We start from the raw sequence: 18169 nt of genomic DNA, 5'->3' as shown, positions 1-18169 counted from the left end.
CATAGTTGTCAGAAATTCTAAGAGTTTCAAGGAGTGAGCTGGTGGGGATAGAGGGGATAAAAATGTTCACGTCTCAAGACCTTGTCTTTATATATAAAGACTTGTGGGCTTTCCGTAGCACGAAAATAAAATAGTGGGATCTAGGTCGATTTTTATCTCGGAAGATGTAGATTTAAAGTGATGTCCTCAACTTTGGTATGAAAGAACCTAAAAGAAAAATAACTTTTTCTCTATTTTTTCCTGTTTGTTTACTTTGTGTATAGTCCAACTATAATTGGTTTCTCCTGTTGCTTCCATGGTCCCTTCATATAGCAATAGGGGGGGAGAGCGGCTTTGGGGAAACCGTGATTATAAACCAACAAAAATGGCAAGGGGGTTGGGGACTCAGAAAAGAAAGATCTAGCTTCTGAAATTGTGTTAAACACCCACCCCCACTGTCTGCCATTCTTTTGTACTGAAATGCTTCCAGATTGCATCTGTTTTTCAAAAGTTGTTTGGAGTAGGACTCCAGATCCCATGTTAACATGATAATTTTAAAACTTCCAGCACTGCTGATTGATTCATGTTAAAGTTTCTAAAAAGTTTGGAAAACCCTGACCTATCCAAATTTTGGATATGGATGGGATGACAGGTAAGTTGTTGTCACTGCTTCTTAGTGAGTTTAGTACAAATGTTGATAACTGGCAATGGTTTAAAAATTCTTCCAAGGTTGCCACTTTTAAGCAGAGATGTTAGATGAGGGAACCACAGTAGATTCTATTCAACTGAGTAAAGCTCTAACTATTCAGCAGATAGAATGATGGGGTTCTTACGGTAAGATTTGGTATCGATTCTTGTGAAACTAGTAAAGGAAAAGGCGAATTAGTAATACTTTAACTGTCAATGTTCATTACACTTGTCAAATTTTTAAAGAATATCTCTCAAGAGTATAAGGTCTCTTTTCCTCCCTTCCCCTTCCCTCCCCCCCAGAAAAAAATAAACTTCACTTTCATTTTAGTCATCATCTGGGCCAGGATTTCAGACAATAGCCTCCATGGTTTGCAGATGCCAATAACTGAGAGTGCATTTAGGGACCTGGATTTCTAAGTGTCCTTAAGTACAAGTGTAAAATTATGCCTAGGTTTATTGGCGCCTGCAAAAATGGAGAAATGATGAAGACCAAGATAAAAATTTGGCCCATAGTCCAAAAGTAAATGATGGTAATATTCCAGCTTTGTAACTTATGCTTCCTGTCTTGGACGGTACGGTAGCTTCAGTAACCAGAGCAAGAATGGATAGTATTTTTTTTATAATGCTGTTTACCAGAAGAGGGTGCTATATTACCATGTGATATTTTAGTTGTATAAATCTTGGTAATGAAGATAAGCAGTCATTGATATTTCAAATACATTCAGAATGCTGCATAACTTGAATATAGTTCATCTTAGTCATTAAAAGCATTTTAGAGCTCAGTGAAGTTGTAACTATTGCAGTTGCATCTATTTCAAAAAGACTGTATACAAAGAGGCTGCATTTTACAAAACAAAACACTTTTTATAGTGCTCATATTCTTTGAAGAAAGATTGCTGGTAATGAAATGATCATGTTTCTGATATAATACAGTGTGTGTTAAGTTTCAAAATGAGGGTAAGTTGGCTGCCCCTGGAAAAACGTGTAAAGCTGTCATTTTTCTCATCTAATTCAGCCTTGTCAGTTCCTACTTTTCATTACCTGAATTTGAGTGGAAAGCTGAAATTTAAATAATTGTTCAAATCCGTGAATAATATATTCTAATAATAAAAAAAAAATCTGTACTGCTTTGCTTGGAGTACAGGATCTTCCACTTGTGTCATGTAAAATATATGCTTTGTTATATACATCATTATAACTTCACTAACACTCTGCTGAGCATGAGTTTTGAATTAATTGGGTAACATTTGCTCCTCATATTACAGACTGATTCAACAGTATGTCATTACTATGATATACACAAAAATTAAATCTTTACCTGTTTGCCTCTAATTAATCCATCTTAATTAATCCATCTTCTCTTAACTGCATAATATTAGTTTGTCATTGGACAATTTACTTGTTCCCACAGCAAGGGTATTGTGAAGGAAATTGCATACTTTGAAGATGCCTCTACAAAAAGGCTTTTCTTATATAAAGGAAGAGAAAACATCTCAGATCCCAATACCATTAGAAAGACAAAGAGTCCTGTGGCACCTTATAGGGTAACAAATGTATTGGAGCATAAGCTTTCGTGGGTGAATACCCACTTCGTCAGACCCACAAAAGCTTTTGCTCCAATACATTTGTTAGTCTATAAGGTGCCACAGGACTTTTAGTCTGGAACTGTAAAAAGCAACTAACACGGCTACCCCTCCGATATTAGAAAGACTGTGCACTTCAAAATTTTTTGTCTAGTTAAAATGCATGGGTGATATTGGAACCACTTATTTTCTGACTGAAGCTGAAGTAGTGTTGGTGTGTATGCATATGACTCACAGCTATCCAGAGTGTTAGGTTTAAGGAACTATAATTGGGATTTCGCCTCTGTGTTAAATGGAGCAGCAGCAATGAGATTAGTGCAGGGGTCGGCAACGTTTGGCACGCGGCTCGCCAGGGTAAGCACCCTGGCGGACCGGGCCAGTTTATTTACCTGCTGACGCGGCAGGTTCGGCCGATCGCGGGCCAAACATCCCTCGCCCGCGCCGCTTCCCGCCGCCCCCATTGGCCCGGGATGGCGAATCGCGGCCAGTGGGGGCCGCAATCGGCAGAACCTGCTGCATCAGCAGGTAAATAAACTGGCCTGGCGAGCCGCTTGCCAAACGTTGCCGACCCCTGGATTAGTGCATAATATACATACTTTGGCAAGGTACTTACAAAAAACCTTTTGGACTTTTCCTTTATCTGTTGATTTTTGTGTACTGTACCTCAGCAAGCCAATTACTGTTGTGTAGACAGAAACTAAATGTTTTCTGTTCTCTGGCACTTGTGATGATAGCAACATCCCCTTATACAATTTGCTGCATGAATAAACATCTTTAGACTATTGACTGGAAGATTCTGACATTCTCATTGATATGTTCATAGCAGAAAATCAAATTTGTAAGTGGGCCCCAACAATGAATTAAAAAAACAACAACAAAAACTTTGCCTGTTTTGGCCCAACAGCTCTGAGAGAAGCAGAAAAATAGCAGCTGCTGCATACTTGCAGATCATGGCGATTTGCGGTTAGTTACAGGTAGCAGATGCTGGCATAGTCTGTACATTGTCATGAAGTACACCGCCTTTGTGAATGGAAACACATTTTTCTCAATAAATCCCCAGCTGTCAACTTAGCCATTTGATATTAATAATATTTATTACTTATATAGCAACATATATGTGCAGGATTATCCAATCCCCTTCCTACAGCCCTCTCCCCTTCATTCTAACTCCTGGATCTTGTTACTTGAGAATTTGGGCCTCATTTTTGTTATCTGATCTGCACAGGCAGACCTTTACACCCACAAGAAGCCCCATTGAAGTAATAGGGCTCTGCACAGGCTCAAGGGTGCATTGGTATGGAAGCAGCAAGTATGAACTGAATTGCAGGAGCAAGGCCTTAATTTGTTAATGCCTTTACCTCACTCTGCCAATAGGCTGCCACATATAGTTTTAGTATTCATAGTTCTCCCTCTGCCCCCACCCAAATTAATATCTTTTTCTGTTGTCAAAACTTTTATAATGCCTAGCAGTTTGCCTACATCTCTTCATACCAGATGAGGCATTTTAGAAACAAACGTCTAAATGTTGGGATCTGTACAAAACTTAATTATAAAGACAACTAATAAAATAGCTTTCAGAGCTTTTAAAGGGAAGCAAGATGGAGTGTCAGCATAGATTGTAATATGATGTGGACAAGGTTAAATAGTTTTAGTAGTCCTCATGACATCTTAAGTGTTGCTATATCTGAAAATCTCACTTTTTAAAATTCTAAATCAATTTGGTTTTGGAATGATCTTGCATCTAGGTGTATGAATTTGACTGATGATATGTAGGTAATGTATTTTGCGCTCCAGGTCTCTTGAGATTGTTCTATAATCGACATTGTTTGAGTTTGGTTGTCAACTGTATGTCCTAGTTAAAACAATGTGGATATATTTAGATAGCTTTAAAGGCAGTTTTGAAAAGATGGGGTGGGGGTGGCTTTGTGTCTGAACTCTCAAGACCCACAGGTCAAGGCAACTCAGTCTTTCATCCCTTCAAAGTTTTATCTGTTGAGTAACATCCAGCTCACTTGGGTGTATCAGGTGTGGGGATGGGAGAATTTGGATGATAACTTTAAGCAAGATTTTGGCCCTAAATCTTGCATAAGAATTCTTCATTCCTCCAACGTATTGTGCCACATTCTATGAGAGAGCTGACTTCCTGGCTTCTGCCCGGCTCTACCCCATAAACTGCTGCATTGCACTGGTGCTCTGTGCGCTGGATTTAAGCTGCTTTGATGGTGTCCGGGTTGAAAGGCACTATTAAAATTTGTATGAATTTTTTGGTGGTTTTTTTTTTCTGTTTTAGAAGTGATGCCTTGTTAAACTGCATTTTTAAAAATGACTAATTTCTATAATATTCCAGTATTTGATAGAGAGAGAAGCCTTTAAATAGGATGTGCACGGATTTTTTTTTTTTTTTAAATTTGCAACAAAATATTTATAACCAGAAGCAGAAAAATGCTCCCATGAAATCTACAAGGATTTCTTCAGTATCCTGGAGATACTGGAGATAAAGGAGATACTGACTATGCATAAAGTGCTGTCAAATGTATAAAGTAAAATTGAAAATAGATACTTTTATTTATAAGGATTGTGTTCACAGTAGGTACACACTTTAGACAGTGTATTTTTAATGTAAACTGCTGTATTCTGTCTCTGTACTTCACTTTTAATTCAGAATTAGAACCCTTACCAATTCTTATGAATTACAGCTGTTTGGGCCATGTTGTCTTTGTATTCACGTATTGCTTTAAAAAAATGAAAAGCTCCCTCTCCCTCCCCCGTCATCTTCAATGGAGACATACAAACATATGTTGTTAGTCTTAGATGCCTTATCATCTATCAGCTCTGTCTACAGTTACAAAGGAAGCTGTCACCTCCTCTTCCTTCAGTTTGATTTCAGCAGAACCATTTGCAGAAAATAAGTGCACAAAAGAGTAGCCTTACAAAAGTGTACTTTGTAGCTCTTGAACATTGTGACCTTCTCAGTACAGTATATTTGCATACTGTGCAAATAACAGCAGGCAAATAAGCAACCTACAGTAAGTTGGAATCTAATCAAACTCTGATGAAAAATGACCTCTTGCCCTTCCTGTTTTTGTTGCTTCCTTGCTTAACTGTTAAAACTGCTATAATCATTCCTGAAAAGTGTGGTTATTTTTTAAATATGTAATTTCCATGAGCAATTACAGCTTCTATTATTTCTATTTTTGGTTCCGATCCACAGTAGAAAAGCTGTTGGGCTCTCAGCTACTTTTAGGGTCACATAGGCTCATAATCCTTAAATTTCTGGTGTAAATGAACCCAAAAGCTTAATTGATTCACGTGATTTCCCAGCACAAACTGACATCAGGTCCATTAAGAAAGAACCTGTTTTCAGTGGAGTTGTGAAAAGTTCTCACACTTCTGCATATTCAGCATACCTTTCTGTATTGGTGTACTTCCTAGGGTTGCCAACTTTGGTTGGAAGAATTCCTGGAGATTTCATCACAACATAATCTTTAATTCCTGGAGACTCCAGGCCAATCCTGGAGGGTTGACAACCCTAGTACTTCCTCCTACTCAAAGTAATCTTATTTTTTTATTGTAAATCAAATTAAATTCCCCCCCCCCCCTTATTTGCCTTTTATTCAAATTCAATTTTTTTTGTCAGTTTATCTATATCTAATCTAGAAGTAGATTCTCGGATGTAGTGAAAATATTGGTATATCCATTCCTTGCAGTAGGTGGAAGCAAAAATGAAATCTTAGAATCTATGCTTCCCTGACCCTCCTTTAGTGAGGGAGGTGGAAGAGAACCAATGAAGCTGCCCTCCTAAAGTGTCTGCTCTGTAGGGGGGTAGTTGATGGTAGAAGGTTCTCTCCTGCCCCATATCTCTTCAGCTGCAGCTATAAAAAGATCTGGTGCTTTCTGCAGAATCCCCTTCATTCATGTAAAGAGATGTAAAACTGCCAAAAACACTAGGGGGTTGTTTCCATACAGCTCCCACAGGGGTACAGAAGGGAAGCAGTGTGTTTGCAGCAGAGGGTGTTTGTCTGTAAAACTCTGTCTTCATCTGATTCACAAGTTTGTAGCCTGCAGGGCATTGTGAACACAACTATTCTGGTAGGCTTAACAGTTGAACTTTTCTAGAGTGCTGTGATAGGAGCAGTTGTTTCATGTTGCCTTTCATTGTCAATGTTGTCCTTGGGCTCCTGAAGAACTGGCTGTGGTTTTCTCCCTACACACAAAATACATTGTGTATGTGGTTTGTTTTTGTTAAATAATGCGAGATGCCCAGATGTTGTACCAGTTGGTGCTATATACATGAATAAAACCCCACCATTTTAAAGTAAGCCTGCAGTGGTGAATTAGACCTAAAAGTCCTTTTTCCAGGTTATAGCGATTCACTATGAGTTTCCATGGGAACTAGAGTGAGTAGCCACAAGCAGAGTAATTGGAGCTTTTGTCAATTTCAGCTGATCTTGAAACCTATACTTGTAGACCGGGGTCAGCAACGTTCGGCACGCGGCTCGCCAGGGTAAGCACCCTAGCTGGCCGGGCCAGTTTATTTACCTGCTGACGCGGCAGGTTCGGCCGATCGCGGCCCCCACTGGCCGCGGTTCGCCGTCCCGGGCCAATGGGGGCGGTGAGAAGCGGCGCAGGCCGAGGGATGTGCTGGCCGCGGCTTCCCACCGCCCCCATTGGCCCGGGACGGCGAACCGCAGCCAGTGGGGGCCGCGATTGGCCGAACCTGCCGCGTCAGCAGGTAAATAAACTGGCCCGGCCCGCCAGGGTGCTTTCCCTGGCGAGCCGCGTGCCAAACGTTGCTGACCCCTGTTGTAGACTTTGAGACCCAATAGGCTGGTAAAGTCTGCGTCAAGTTAACTTGGTGGATGGAGAGAATCAGGCAGAGCAGATATTTGTATCCACCTTTCATAAAAGTTGTGTGAGGGGGGGTAGGGGGTGGGAACAAACTAAAAAACCCTGCCTCTCTCTATACCATACTACCACAGCTGAGATCAGTGGAAGCACTGAAGCTGGAGCTTCCCTTGGTCCATAGGAGGGAGCTGTTGGGAGGCTGTTCTCTGTAAGGGCGGGCCCGGTGACTTTAGAATTTACTTATCCATCCATGTTAACTTTCAAGGCATGATCGAAAGCTCATCATCTTAAGACAACACTTGAGGAAGGCTGATGTGGCGGGGAGTGTGAATGCAAGCTGGAGGAAAGAAGAAGTCCTATCACTGACATTAGTGTCAACTGTAGTTGGACATGCCAGTGGGGGTTTTTTATGCACTTTAACACCACCACCTCCCAGATCCCTGGAAAAGGTAGCAGTTACAATGTGTATTACATATGTTGCCTGTAAACAGTGGAAAGAAAACTACCATCCATCCTATAATAATTCAAATGTTTCAAATCAACTGGGGAAACAATGATCGCTTCTTGGCTCTCTATGAGCTGAGGGGTGAAAACATTATTACTCAATCAATGAACCTTCTATAGACAAACCTCAGTATTGCATGACTGCGGTGCTGATGAAATCAATGCAATATATACATGGCAGTTTAGAACTAAAATTATGAGTTTAAAAGGATGCATTATTCAAGGTGAAATGATACAACAGCTGTTGATGGTAAATTATGAGGTCTCCCGATTGTGCTGCTACACAGCTCTTAAGTTTGAACAGCTGTTTTCATTACAAGCACATCTTTTTCAGGGATTTATAACTGTGCTATAAAAATTCACTCTAGATGAAACTTGGAATGCAGCGCAGCGGCCCAGAAGCACTTTTCTAAAGATATTTCCAAAGTAGTTTGAGACCATTAAACAGTTTCCACACAGAGGAAGATACTACAATTTTTTAGCGGACTAACTTGTGTGCTTTTTCCCCCCCTCCTAGGTTTGAAGGTTGGGCTTCTATAAAGGGATGGGTTTTAAAACAAATTATTTACAGCAGTAGCACTGACCCTGGTAATGCACTGGTGTGTTTACCAATGTGTTCCAGACCAGTGGTGATTAGAAAGGATATTTTGGAGAGATTAAGTGACTTACCCAAAAGAAGCCAGGAATACAGCCCAAGTCTCCTGACTCTTAGCCCTGTACCTGAGCACAAGACTGTCCTTTCTCCTTGTTTTAAACAAAGTATGATGCTATTTGCTTGTTTTAAAGATATAAATCTGAATGTACTGAATCGTAAGACTGGAGTGAGCTTCTGTCATATGATACAGAAAGCTCAGAGCAAAGTAGAAATGTAGGCATCTAATTCTTAGTTTTAATCAGCCCTTACAAATCGTTCTGTTTCTTTTTAAAATAACTTATTTGTATATCAACCTCCCCTCAAATTGACTGAGTTGAATCAAGAAAGAATTACTTTTGAGTAATGAATGGGGATGGTACAGGAATACAAAAGAGTCGGCAACATCTGTAGGGATATTTTTCCTTAACTCTCCAGGCATTTTATCCAAAATCTTCAGGACTCCTTTAGATTTTTTTTTTTCTCAAATGTTCTTGTCCTTACCCATATTGTTTTTTATGGCCCATGTAAGGTTTCTTTTAAGTAGTCTTGATTATGCTGCTCTGAACTGTAAATAAAAGTACATCAGCATCTGTAGAAATGTGGCAGGAATCTGTAGAGGTTTGCTTCAAAACCATGGAAGAGACAATTAAATTGGCAGCTCTGTACTTCAGGTATTTACAAGCAGACAACGGTATAAACCAGTCTTGTCAGCATATTTGTGATGAATACACACTAGTTTTCTGGCTCGCAAGGGTATTTGTAGGAACAATTGGTCTTCAGTCAGTAAGAAAGTCAGACTGACATAGTGTTGAAGATGGGGGATCCCTTTAATGAGAAAACAGCTGTGATTCCTAGTATTTCAACGGGGGTGGAAACCAAATAGAGCATGATATAAAATTGGAAAAACTGTCTTTCTGTCCGAAAAGGCTAGACATTTCATTCACTTACCAAAAATCCTCTAGCAATCTCAGAGTATCTACTGTCCTGTTCCTGGTTTAAAAATAAAACTCATCAACTGGTGCACACTTCTTAAGTAGTAATTTACTTCTGATGATGACTGAGTAGGACTACATGGTTGGCATGAGAATTTTAGGGGGGGAGATACGGGGAGTGTCTGGTAAGAAAAACATTGTATAAGAGCTTGCTATTTCCTGTACTGTGTCCTAAAATCAGCACAGATGTAAAAGCAAGTATTAGACCGAGACTTTTCAAAGCTTGCTAAAGTCTTGTCTACCCAAGGAAATTGACCGGCATAGCTGTTGTGGAATAAGCTATTTCAGAATAGCTCCCCATGTGGAATTCTGGAATAAGGTCCACACAGGGAGCTATTGTGCAATAATTGAATAGCTTATTGCACAATATCTTTGCTGATAGACAAGGACTAAGTGGGAGCCTCTTTCTAAAATGTCAGTTTGCATGATTTTGCTTACGTTTATAATTGGTAAAACTGTTCGTTGAAAAGCTTCTGAGTTTTTAGCTCACAGATCTTGTCAATAATTCATATACAAAATTTTTGCCTTTTCTTACAGGTGGATTTATCTAAATGATCAGAACTTATGCATCCCAGCCAGTTCTTCCTTTGTGTATGGAGCTGTACCTATTGGGGCCAGTATTTATGTCATTGGAGATCTTGATACAGGTTAGAATCAGAACTAGTAACTTCAGGTTGCTTGTTTTCTTCTAATTTTCTTAAGTTTTAAAATTATTTAAATTGACTTCTTAGAATAAAAGAGTAAGATTTCATATTTTGGTACAGGTTTCAAGATTTTGAGTCACATTGTGCTCTCAGTTGCCATTGGCCTTGGAGGTGGGGGTCTAAAATGCCACAGAAGTTTTAAGAATTCTTTTAGGATATATTGATGGATTACTGCTGCTAAGGTTAGGAAAATAGACCAAGGCTAATAGCAAGTTCTTGGATTTGTGTGTGTACAATATAGAAGCAACCTCCTTAACTGTTCCTCAAAATCATTGTCATTGGTATGTCAGCAACTTTGTGCATCTGACTAGCCTACAAATTGAGTAACAATAACAACTCGTAGTAGGATTATGCTGTGGAGATTTCTGCAACGATGTCATTGCTTCTTTGCACTAGTAAATGTTGCTAAGAGAATATATACCAAGGATAATCACCACACATTTGAAAGAAAGGGGAATAATGAAGTTATCTAGGAAACTTTTTAGAAACTAGTGTTACAAGTTAAACTAAACACTAGTTTATCTCTTCAAGATGTAATATTTTACTGTTTGAAGGGAAAAATCCTGACTCTTGATATGTAACTGAGTAGATTATAGCTTTAAAGCAAAATGGCAATGCTAAAGAAGAAGAAGAAGAATGAGGAAAAAGCAGAGAACCATGTTCTAAAAGTAATTTTTCTAAAAACTATAAACATTTATAAAACATTTATAAAAGTAACTTTTTATTTCTCAATGAATTTTTAAGAGACAGGTGAATACACTGCATATAATAAAAATCTGGGAGTTAATAGTTTGTAAACATGGCAGTGAGTGTTTGTACTTTCTTAGTACTGTTATAAAACTGTGTGCATAACTGATCAAAAGCTTAGTTTTTCACATAGGACTCTTTTTTCCTAAGTATTTTATAAATGTGCAGTTTACATCTGCCGCATGGAGCTGGCATAGTTGCCAAGTAAATACTAAGAAATCTCTATAGTAGTTTAAAGGAAGAAGAGCAGATACCCATGGCACTTCCAGTAATGATTAGAATGGGATACTGGTCTCTGAAACATTAGATAATTAGTTCAATACATCCTGTATAGGATATTGATTTGTACATCCACAGAACTTCTCTTTAGCTTCTGAAGTATATGGACCTATTCCTTACTTGTGGTGAATGTCTGACTTTGTTTTCCACGTGTTTTTTCAAAGGCCTGTATTATAATTCTTTGCTTTGGAACTTGCCCAAAATGATGATCTGTCACAACAGAAACTAGGCTTCATATGAACATGACATATATATTAATCATAATTGCTAAACCTCTTTTTCCTGGATGTTCTCTTTCACATGGAATGCTCCATCTTCCAGCAAAGAACCCATCCCACTGATGTTTTGAAATCCTCAAACATTGTAGCTTCTAAAGTTGGTATTGCCTGTACCAAATGTTTGAAACTACTTACTCTTGATGTCACCTACCTCTCTACTGGCTCTTGAAAGATTTTTAGCTTACTCTCATGGCTATCTATGTGTAACTGTACTTTCAGAAAATAAGGTAAAATGGGTCCCAAATTTGTTGCTGCTCTTTCCTTAGTTTTGTTCTTTTAAATACAGGTTTTTCTCAGCTTTACTTTCTTTTGAAAACTGTTCCGCCAACATATTCAGAAATTGATCAGAACAGTTTTTGTTTTCCATTTGGTCTGGAAATATATTGGCATCATTAGACTTAAATTGCTTGATACTGTGTAACTGAGTGTGCAATGAATTTGGTTTTTTTATTTAACTGTAGGTACCAATTATGACTACGTTAGAGAGTTTAAAAGGAGCACAGGAACTTGGCACCATACGAAACCATTATTTCCATCAGACCTTCGCCGCACTGGCTGCGCAGCCTTGCGGATTGCAAACTGCAAGCTTTTCCGACTGCAGCTTCAGCAAGGATTGTTCCGTATTCGTGTTCCTTCCCCATGATTAGTCCTCTAAAAATGGAAGAGATGGGAAGAACCTGACACAGTCCACCATAACATAGCTTTATATAAGGAAAAACAAAGCTATTGCAACTGAAACTTACATTATATGCTGTGCTTTGGTATGGTATCTGTTTCTGTTTGTTTTTAAATGCTTAAAAACTTGAGTCTCAGCTCTTGTTTGGGGGATAAATAGCTGTATATTAAACAAAAAAATACCATGACAAAGAGAACACCTTCAGTCCTAACTATCTAAACAATTAAACTACACTAATGAAGGAGTTCCTTGTGTCTGAAGCAGGAAGGAATGGGTAATATAACAAATTGTATTGAAACGTAAAAAAAAAATTAAGGTGCATTTCTCCTGAGGGGAATTGATAAGAGTTAGCATGCTATCTTCAACTGGATAGCTTTAATACATAGATATGCTGTATGAAAACCAGTCTCTCTGGTATACTGCAAGACTGTTCTTCATCTGAATCGGCTGGAAGGAGATGTTGGTTATTGCACCTTTATTTCTGGCCCTTCCTCACTAGTCAAGGTCTGTGCCTACAAGGGTGGAGGTGTACATATGTTTTCATTCATTTCCGATGTTTTCATTCCTAAAGATCTTTTAAATATATTTAAAATTGAACTAAGAGTTACAATATATTATAGATGTGTAAACTGTTTTTCTACACTGTGTCATTCAAATGGTCTGAAGATTCCGTGTATTGGTGGGCCAGCATGCATTCTTTGTGTGGATTTTGGAAGCTGCAATTACTGAAATAAAGGGAAGGACTGAGGCGTGGAATATGTCACACTTTTACTGTGGCTGGTAAAGGAATGCAGCACATGAGTTGCTTTTCAGAGGGAAATAGGACTCCTTTTCCCTTCAGCTAACTTAAAAATCACTGCAAGTTTGCAGTGTTGAGGACGTGTATTTGTGCAAAAGGGGAGAAGGAAAGGTGGGGCATTAAAAAGGATATATATGTATTGTGAAAACTTGATTTCAGGTTCCTGTTTTAAAGGAAATTATATAGGCAACTTATATTGGGATCAGAAGCTGGTTTACTAATGACCTCTGTGCTAAGGTACAGAGTCTTGATTACTGCTGTTTGGCTTTGAAAGCTTGTTTTAGAATGCAGTTGTAGTGAAGAATTTATTGTCTTATGTTTTTTTCCTTTTAAGTCTTGTTAACACTGCAAGTAATATTTAATGGAGTTATGTTAATAGGAAAGATCTGCTGGTAGAACACACTTTACCTCATTACTTAATTTCATTTTTGTTACTTGTAATGGGTGACTTACCGCACTAGAAAAGAAAAAAAGAAAGGAAAAAAAAAAAAGGAGCTGGAAATGCAGTTGAAACTTATCCTTATCTCCACCCTAAAAAGACTCTTCTAATACTTTGTAGTGTTGCTGGTACTGTTACAAGACACTGTTCTTTCCACTCTGAAACTTTGAAGGACCTCCTCAACCAAAAATCAGTGGGCCAGATTTTACCCTCCGTTATACACGTATAAATCCAGATTATCTCCTTTGATCCATCCTAAATAATCTTCTCAAATACCGACCACAACTAGAACAAAATAGCTAGGGTTCAACTATCTAAAATTTCCTTAATGAAACATTCCAAGACTTACTAATTTTCATCATCATTCTGTAATGGTAACAGAATAATCCAGTTAAATTCTACATGCAGTTATTGATTTAGTCCCTTGATTTTTGTAATGCTGAAGTGCTGCAGAATCTGAACTGTATACAATAACCTATTTTTAATCAGTATATTTTTAATAGTTTTTTACACATTGTAGTAGAAATTTACTTGACTTAGTATTTGTCTTTAGATTTGTTATATTATGCTTTATTACAAAAATGTAAACTGCTGTTTCGATCTTTAGATTTTGTGTTGAAAAAGTTTGTAAAGATTCCCACTTTTTATAAATTAAAGGCTTAAGGTAAAATGTTCAAAATCACATTAGTTCTGTTTTCAAAAGCGATTTAGTCATTTAGGAGCCTAAGGCCTGGTCTACATGTAAAATTAGATCAACCCAGCTACATTGCATAGTGGTGCTGTGAAAAATTGTGTGCACAGTACAACGTAGTTAGGTTGGCCTAATCCCAGGTTTAGATGCAGCTAGGTCAACAGAAGAGCTTTCTGGTGACCTGCCTAGTGCCTCTCAAAGAGGTAGATTAACTACATTCACTGAAAAACCCCTTCTGTTGATATGGGAAGCATCCACACTACAGCGGCCAGAGCTATACCACTATAGCGGCTGTGTGTAGACATGCCCTATGTCTAAAGAGCCTAAGTACCCAAGTCACTTTGAAAATGAATTTTGGCTCCTAAGTAATTTAGATGCTTTTGAAAACTTTATCTAATATCTTGCAAGAAGTACCTCCTGAGAACTGAAATTAGTGAGAGCTAATGGCATTCATCGCCCAGCAAGACTGGGTAGTAAATGCACAAAATAAATTTAAATAAATCCCAAATTCTGTGTGCTCTGGCCATGTTTTATGGCAAAAGTTAATAAGTAAAATGTTAGTTTACATTTAACAAGGTAAAGTAGGATAAACATTAGGGTTATTTTTGCATTTTCTGAAAAAGGAAAATAAAATAATTGTCTTGTGTAGCTAAAATACTCTGTTGGATTTGACAGAGTCTAAGCCACTTATTCTGAAACACCTACACACGTTTAACTTTAAGCATGTGAATAGTTCTATGAGCTACTGCAGGATTGGGGCCTAAATTCTTTGAACCAATGATTGTACATTTAAGTGTACAGTTAACTTCCTATGTACACAGTGCATGCGTTAAGGAAAACATCTATCATGCATGCTTAGTATGCAGTTTTTAAATGGTCGTGTCTTGAATCAAAAGTATTTTTTGTAAAATCAAAGGCCTCAGTGAGAATTGTTTGGGTCAAGTTTCAAACTTCAGCCATTTTTGTTTTAGCCCAATCTTAAAAAAAAAAAAAATTGAAAATGGGAATAGTGGTGGTTTGTGTTTCTTTCCCTTAGGTTGAACTTTACAATAAATAAATAAAAAGAGGATTTTGTTCACTTTACCAAAAAAAATTTGCTTTAAGGTGGAGCCCTAGAATTGAGAACTTCAGAATAAAATAACTTTGGCAAGTTATTAACATAAGTAAATAAAATAAAAAGGGGTTAATGGTTCTGCCACCTTAACAACTTAACACTGTCATATTCCTGTTTTAAGAGTGTAAGCCTGTGGCTTCTTTGCTAGAAGGATAGAGGGCAAGTTCAAAAACAGAAATAACTAGTATAGTGCATGGTTTCTGATAAAGTTTTGCTTTGAGGACTCTGGCAAAGGCTAAAGAAAGATCCACCTGGCACCTTTTCCTCCCCAGCCAACCAGCGTGGCATCAGTGTAGTAACCAGTCTCTGGTCTTTTAAGCCTGGGAATCCAAGTCTTTTTCTACACATTGGGTACGTCTATACTTACCTCTGGGTCCGGCGGTAAGCAATCGAACTTCTGGGATCGATTTATCGCGTCTTGTCTAGACGCGATAAATCGATCCTGGATCGATCCTGGAAGTGCTCGCTGTCGATGCCGGTACTCCTGCTCCACGAGAGGAGTACGCGGAGTCGACGGGGGAGCCTGCCTGCCGCGTGTGGACCCGCGGTAAGTTCGAACTAAGATAGTTCGACTTCAGCTACGTGAATAACGTAGCTGAAGTTGCGTATCTTAGTTCGAAGTGGGGGGTTAGTGTGGACCAGCCCATTGTATAATCACATGGGAAATTTGTGCTGCTGAACATCCAATGCTAGATTGGATTTCAAATTCACAACCTCTTTGCTTGTTTACCCTTTATACAGCTCTAGTTAAGAGTCCTCTGCTTAACTATAGCAAAACAGGTCATTTCTCCTTTTAATATTTTCCCAGCAACAGCACATGATTTATCCTGACAATGCCATGTCAACTTTGCTGTCCTCAATCAAGAGACTCGCAGTAGCCCTGAAGCTCTCTTTAAAACTAACAAGAAAAGAAGATGAATCTGGAAATTAATCCCAATTTTTAAAAGCTTATTTATTAATCACTGCAGACAAACTTGGTTCTGTGGACCTGTGGAAACATAATACTCAAAAGCATGTTCAGACATTGTCTTATGAGTCGGAGTTATCGCTGAAAATATAAAAGGTGGATATTCATCAAAGCTACTGCAGCCCTTGACATTTCCTTTATACATTGGGTTCCCCTTCCAAAAAATCCCAAGCAGTTTAGTCATTTTTTCAAAGGAGTTAAGTAGTAGTACTTTCTAATTTTTATTTTATTATTTTTTGTAGTATTTCTTGTGCTTGCATGTCTTGGTAATTGCACAATGGTACAAAAGTGAATTTTTATGTTTTAAGTGAAGTTTCTCTATTCAGTCGTTCCATAAAAATACAGTCTATACAGAATGATTGTTTTTGGTATTATGTATTTGCCATACACGGTGTAGGATGCAATAACAAAAGGAAAGCTGTTATAAGTGCCAAACTTTTGGTTTTCTCTGTATATACAGATAATACACTAATCTTCTGTTACAGGGATGTTTAAAATTCACTGTGTTTTAAAAAGGTGATTTTTTTTTTTTTGTGTAAATTAATGCTACTTTTAAACACTGTAAATCTCTTTATTATTTTTAATACTGTTCTGTAGGTTTGTGTTACTCTACATTGCTGCCTTGAAACATCACTCCATGTGATGCATATGGTCACTCTGCTCTTTATTAGGGCACTAGTTACATGCATGTAAATAAAAAATGGCAGCTGACAATAATAATATTTGGATAAAGTGCAATTCATTTTAACTAATCTCGCCTGCAGAAGGAAGGTTGTGTCTCAGGTTACGTCACAGCAAATGTGAGTATTAACAGGGACACAGAAGTACTCATAGGCTACAGTTCCTTATATTGTAACCAATGTGTATTTTTGTGCCACTCTCAATGACACTTTTCAAGGAGTTTTGTGTTGTTGCATTTAATTTAGGATAAAGATATTTTCTGTTCTTGACATATTAAGCATTCTGTCTGGGTTTCTCTTAACTTCTATTTTGTTCCTGAGCTGCGTGTATAAATTCTGTCTCCGGGGTTCATTAGATATTTTATTTTCAATTAGAATGTACTGATTCTCAGTTAATTTGCAGGATTTTGGTGCTGTTGATGTTATGGTGATGTTGAACTGGTGGAAAGTGTTCAGCTCTAGACAGACATTAGTACTGTAACTTTTTTAATGTTTGCGATCCTCTTGCTTATTAGTGTGATTAAAAGCTTTCTTTACCAGGTAGGGTCCATGTTTTAGTAGCATGCTACCATATATCATAAAGGAAAATATACATATATTTTGAGGCACAGCGTTTACTTTCGTAAGCCTTACATCTGGGGTTGCCAATTTTGGTAGGACATATTCCTGGAGGTTTCATCACATGACATAATCTTGAATTAAAGATTAATCTTTAATACCTGGAGACTCCCGGACAATCCTGGAGGGTTGGCAACTGTACTAACATCACTCATCTAATAAGATTTAGGGCCTGATTTTATGAAGTGCTGATTGCATTCAGTGTCCATTGACTTGAAAATAGCACTTGGCTCCCTGTAGGATTTAGTTTAGAGGGAATAAATAAATAAATAAATAGGCTTTACTTCAGAATGCACAAGCAGGTGTTCTAAGGTCTGTTGGTAGGTTGGGCCTTTTGAATACACAACCTACCTCCAAAACCTCAGTAGGGTGCAATGTTAAATTTAATCACTCTAGCAAGAACCACTTGTTTACTGACAGTACTTACTAAATGCTGTAATAACATGGCAGCCCTACTGAGTTTGGCAAAATGGCAGATGACATTTCTGTAACTTAATAGTTGGACTAGTTACCAGTTTTTAAATAAAATGTAGATTAATATATGCTCTAAGACTAGTGAACACCTTTCCAAGTGCCTAATCAAACAGACACAAAGCTTTCTCTGTTATGTGAAATAGGGACTATGGTAATAAATGCATTAAATCATAAGGCATTACCAACAGGTGAGGTACTTTACATTTATTTCAGTGATTTGAATCCCTTAAATTTTCTTAGCAACCCTAAAATAGGTAGCTTGCATGCTACTTATAAAAATTAAATTACCATAAATTTTTAAAACTAAGGGGAAAATTTACCCAATAATATTTGGAGGTCACCTGAAATACCATGTTGTAATGCCTTAAAACTAAACTGGAAGGCTAGAACTTTTCAACATAATAGCTTATATCTTGTTGCATGGTGTCTTTTTTTATTCAATTCCAAGCAGGATGAGCATGTGAATACCATATACA

The 18169-nt window shown here is 37.9% G+C and overlaps 1 protein-coding gene across 2 annotated transcripts in view; it reads left to right on the top strand.

Moving 5' to 3' along the window:
* The window catches only part of GAN (gigaxonin), a 43530-nt gene extending 30367 nt beyond the window's left edge, over nucleotides 1-13163 (top strand). For both annotated transcript variants that reach the window (XM_065416625.1, XM_065416626.1), the window contains 2 exons: nucleotides 9765-9874; nucleotides 11697-13163. In XM_065416625.1, coding sequence (XP_065272697.1) covers nucleotides 9765-9874; nucleotides 11697-11878 — 292 coding nt within the window. In that variant the 3' untranslated portion in view covers nucleotides 11879-13163. The remainder of the gene's footprint in view (nucleotides 1-9764; nucleotides 9875-11696) is intronic.
* The last annotated feature ends 5006 nt before the right edge of the window (nucleotides 13164-18169 follow it).

Source organism: Emys orbicularis, chromosome 14 (genome assembly GCF_028017835.1).
Source record: "Emys orbicularis isolate rEmyOrb1 chromosome 14, rEmyOrb1.hap1, whole genome shotgun sequence".
Lineage (NCBI taxonomy): Eukaryota > Metazoa > Chordata > Testudines > Emydidae > Emys > Emys orbicularis.
The sequence above is the reverse complement of the archived record's forward strand: the minus strand, read 5'-3'. Positions and strand labels throughout refer to the sequence as shown.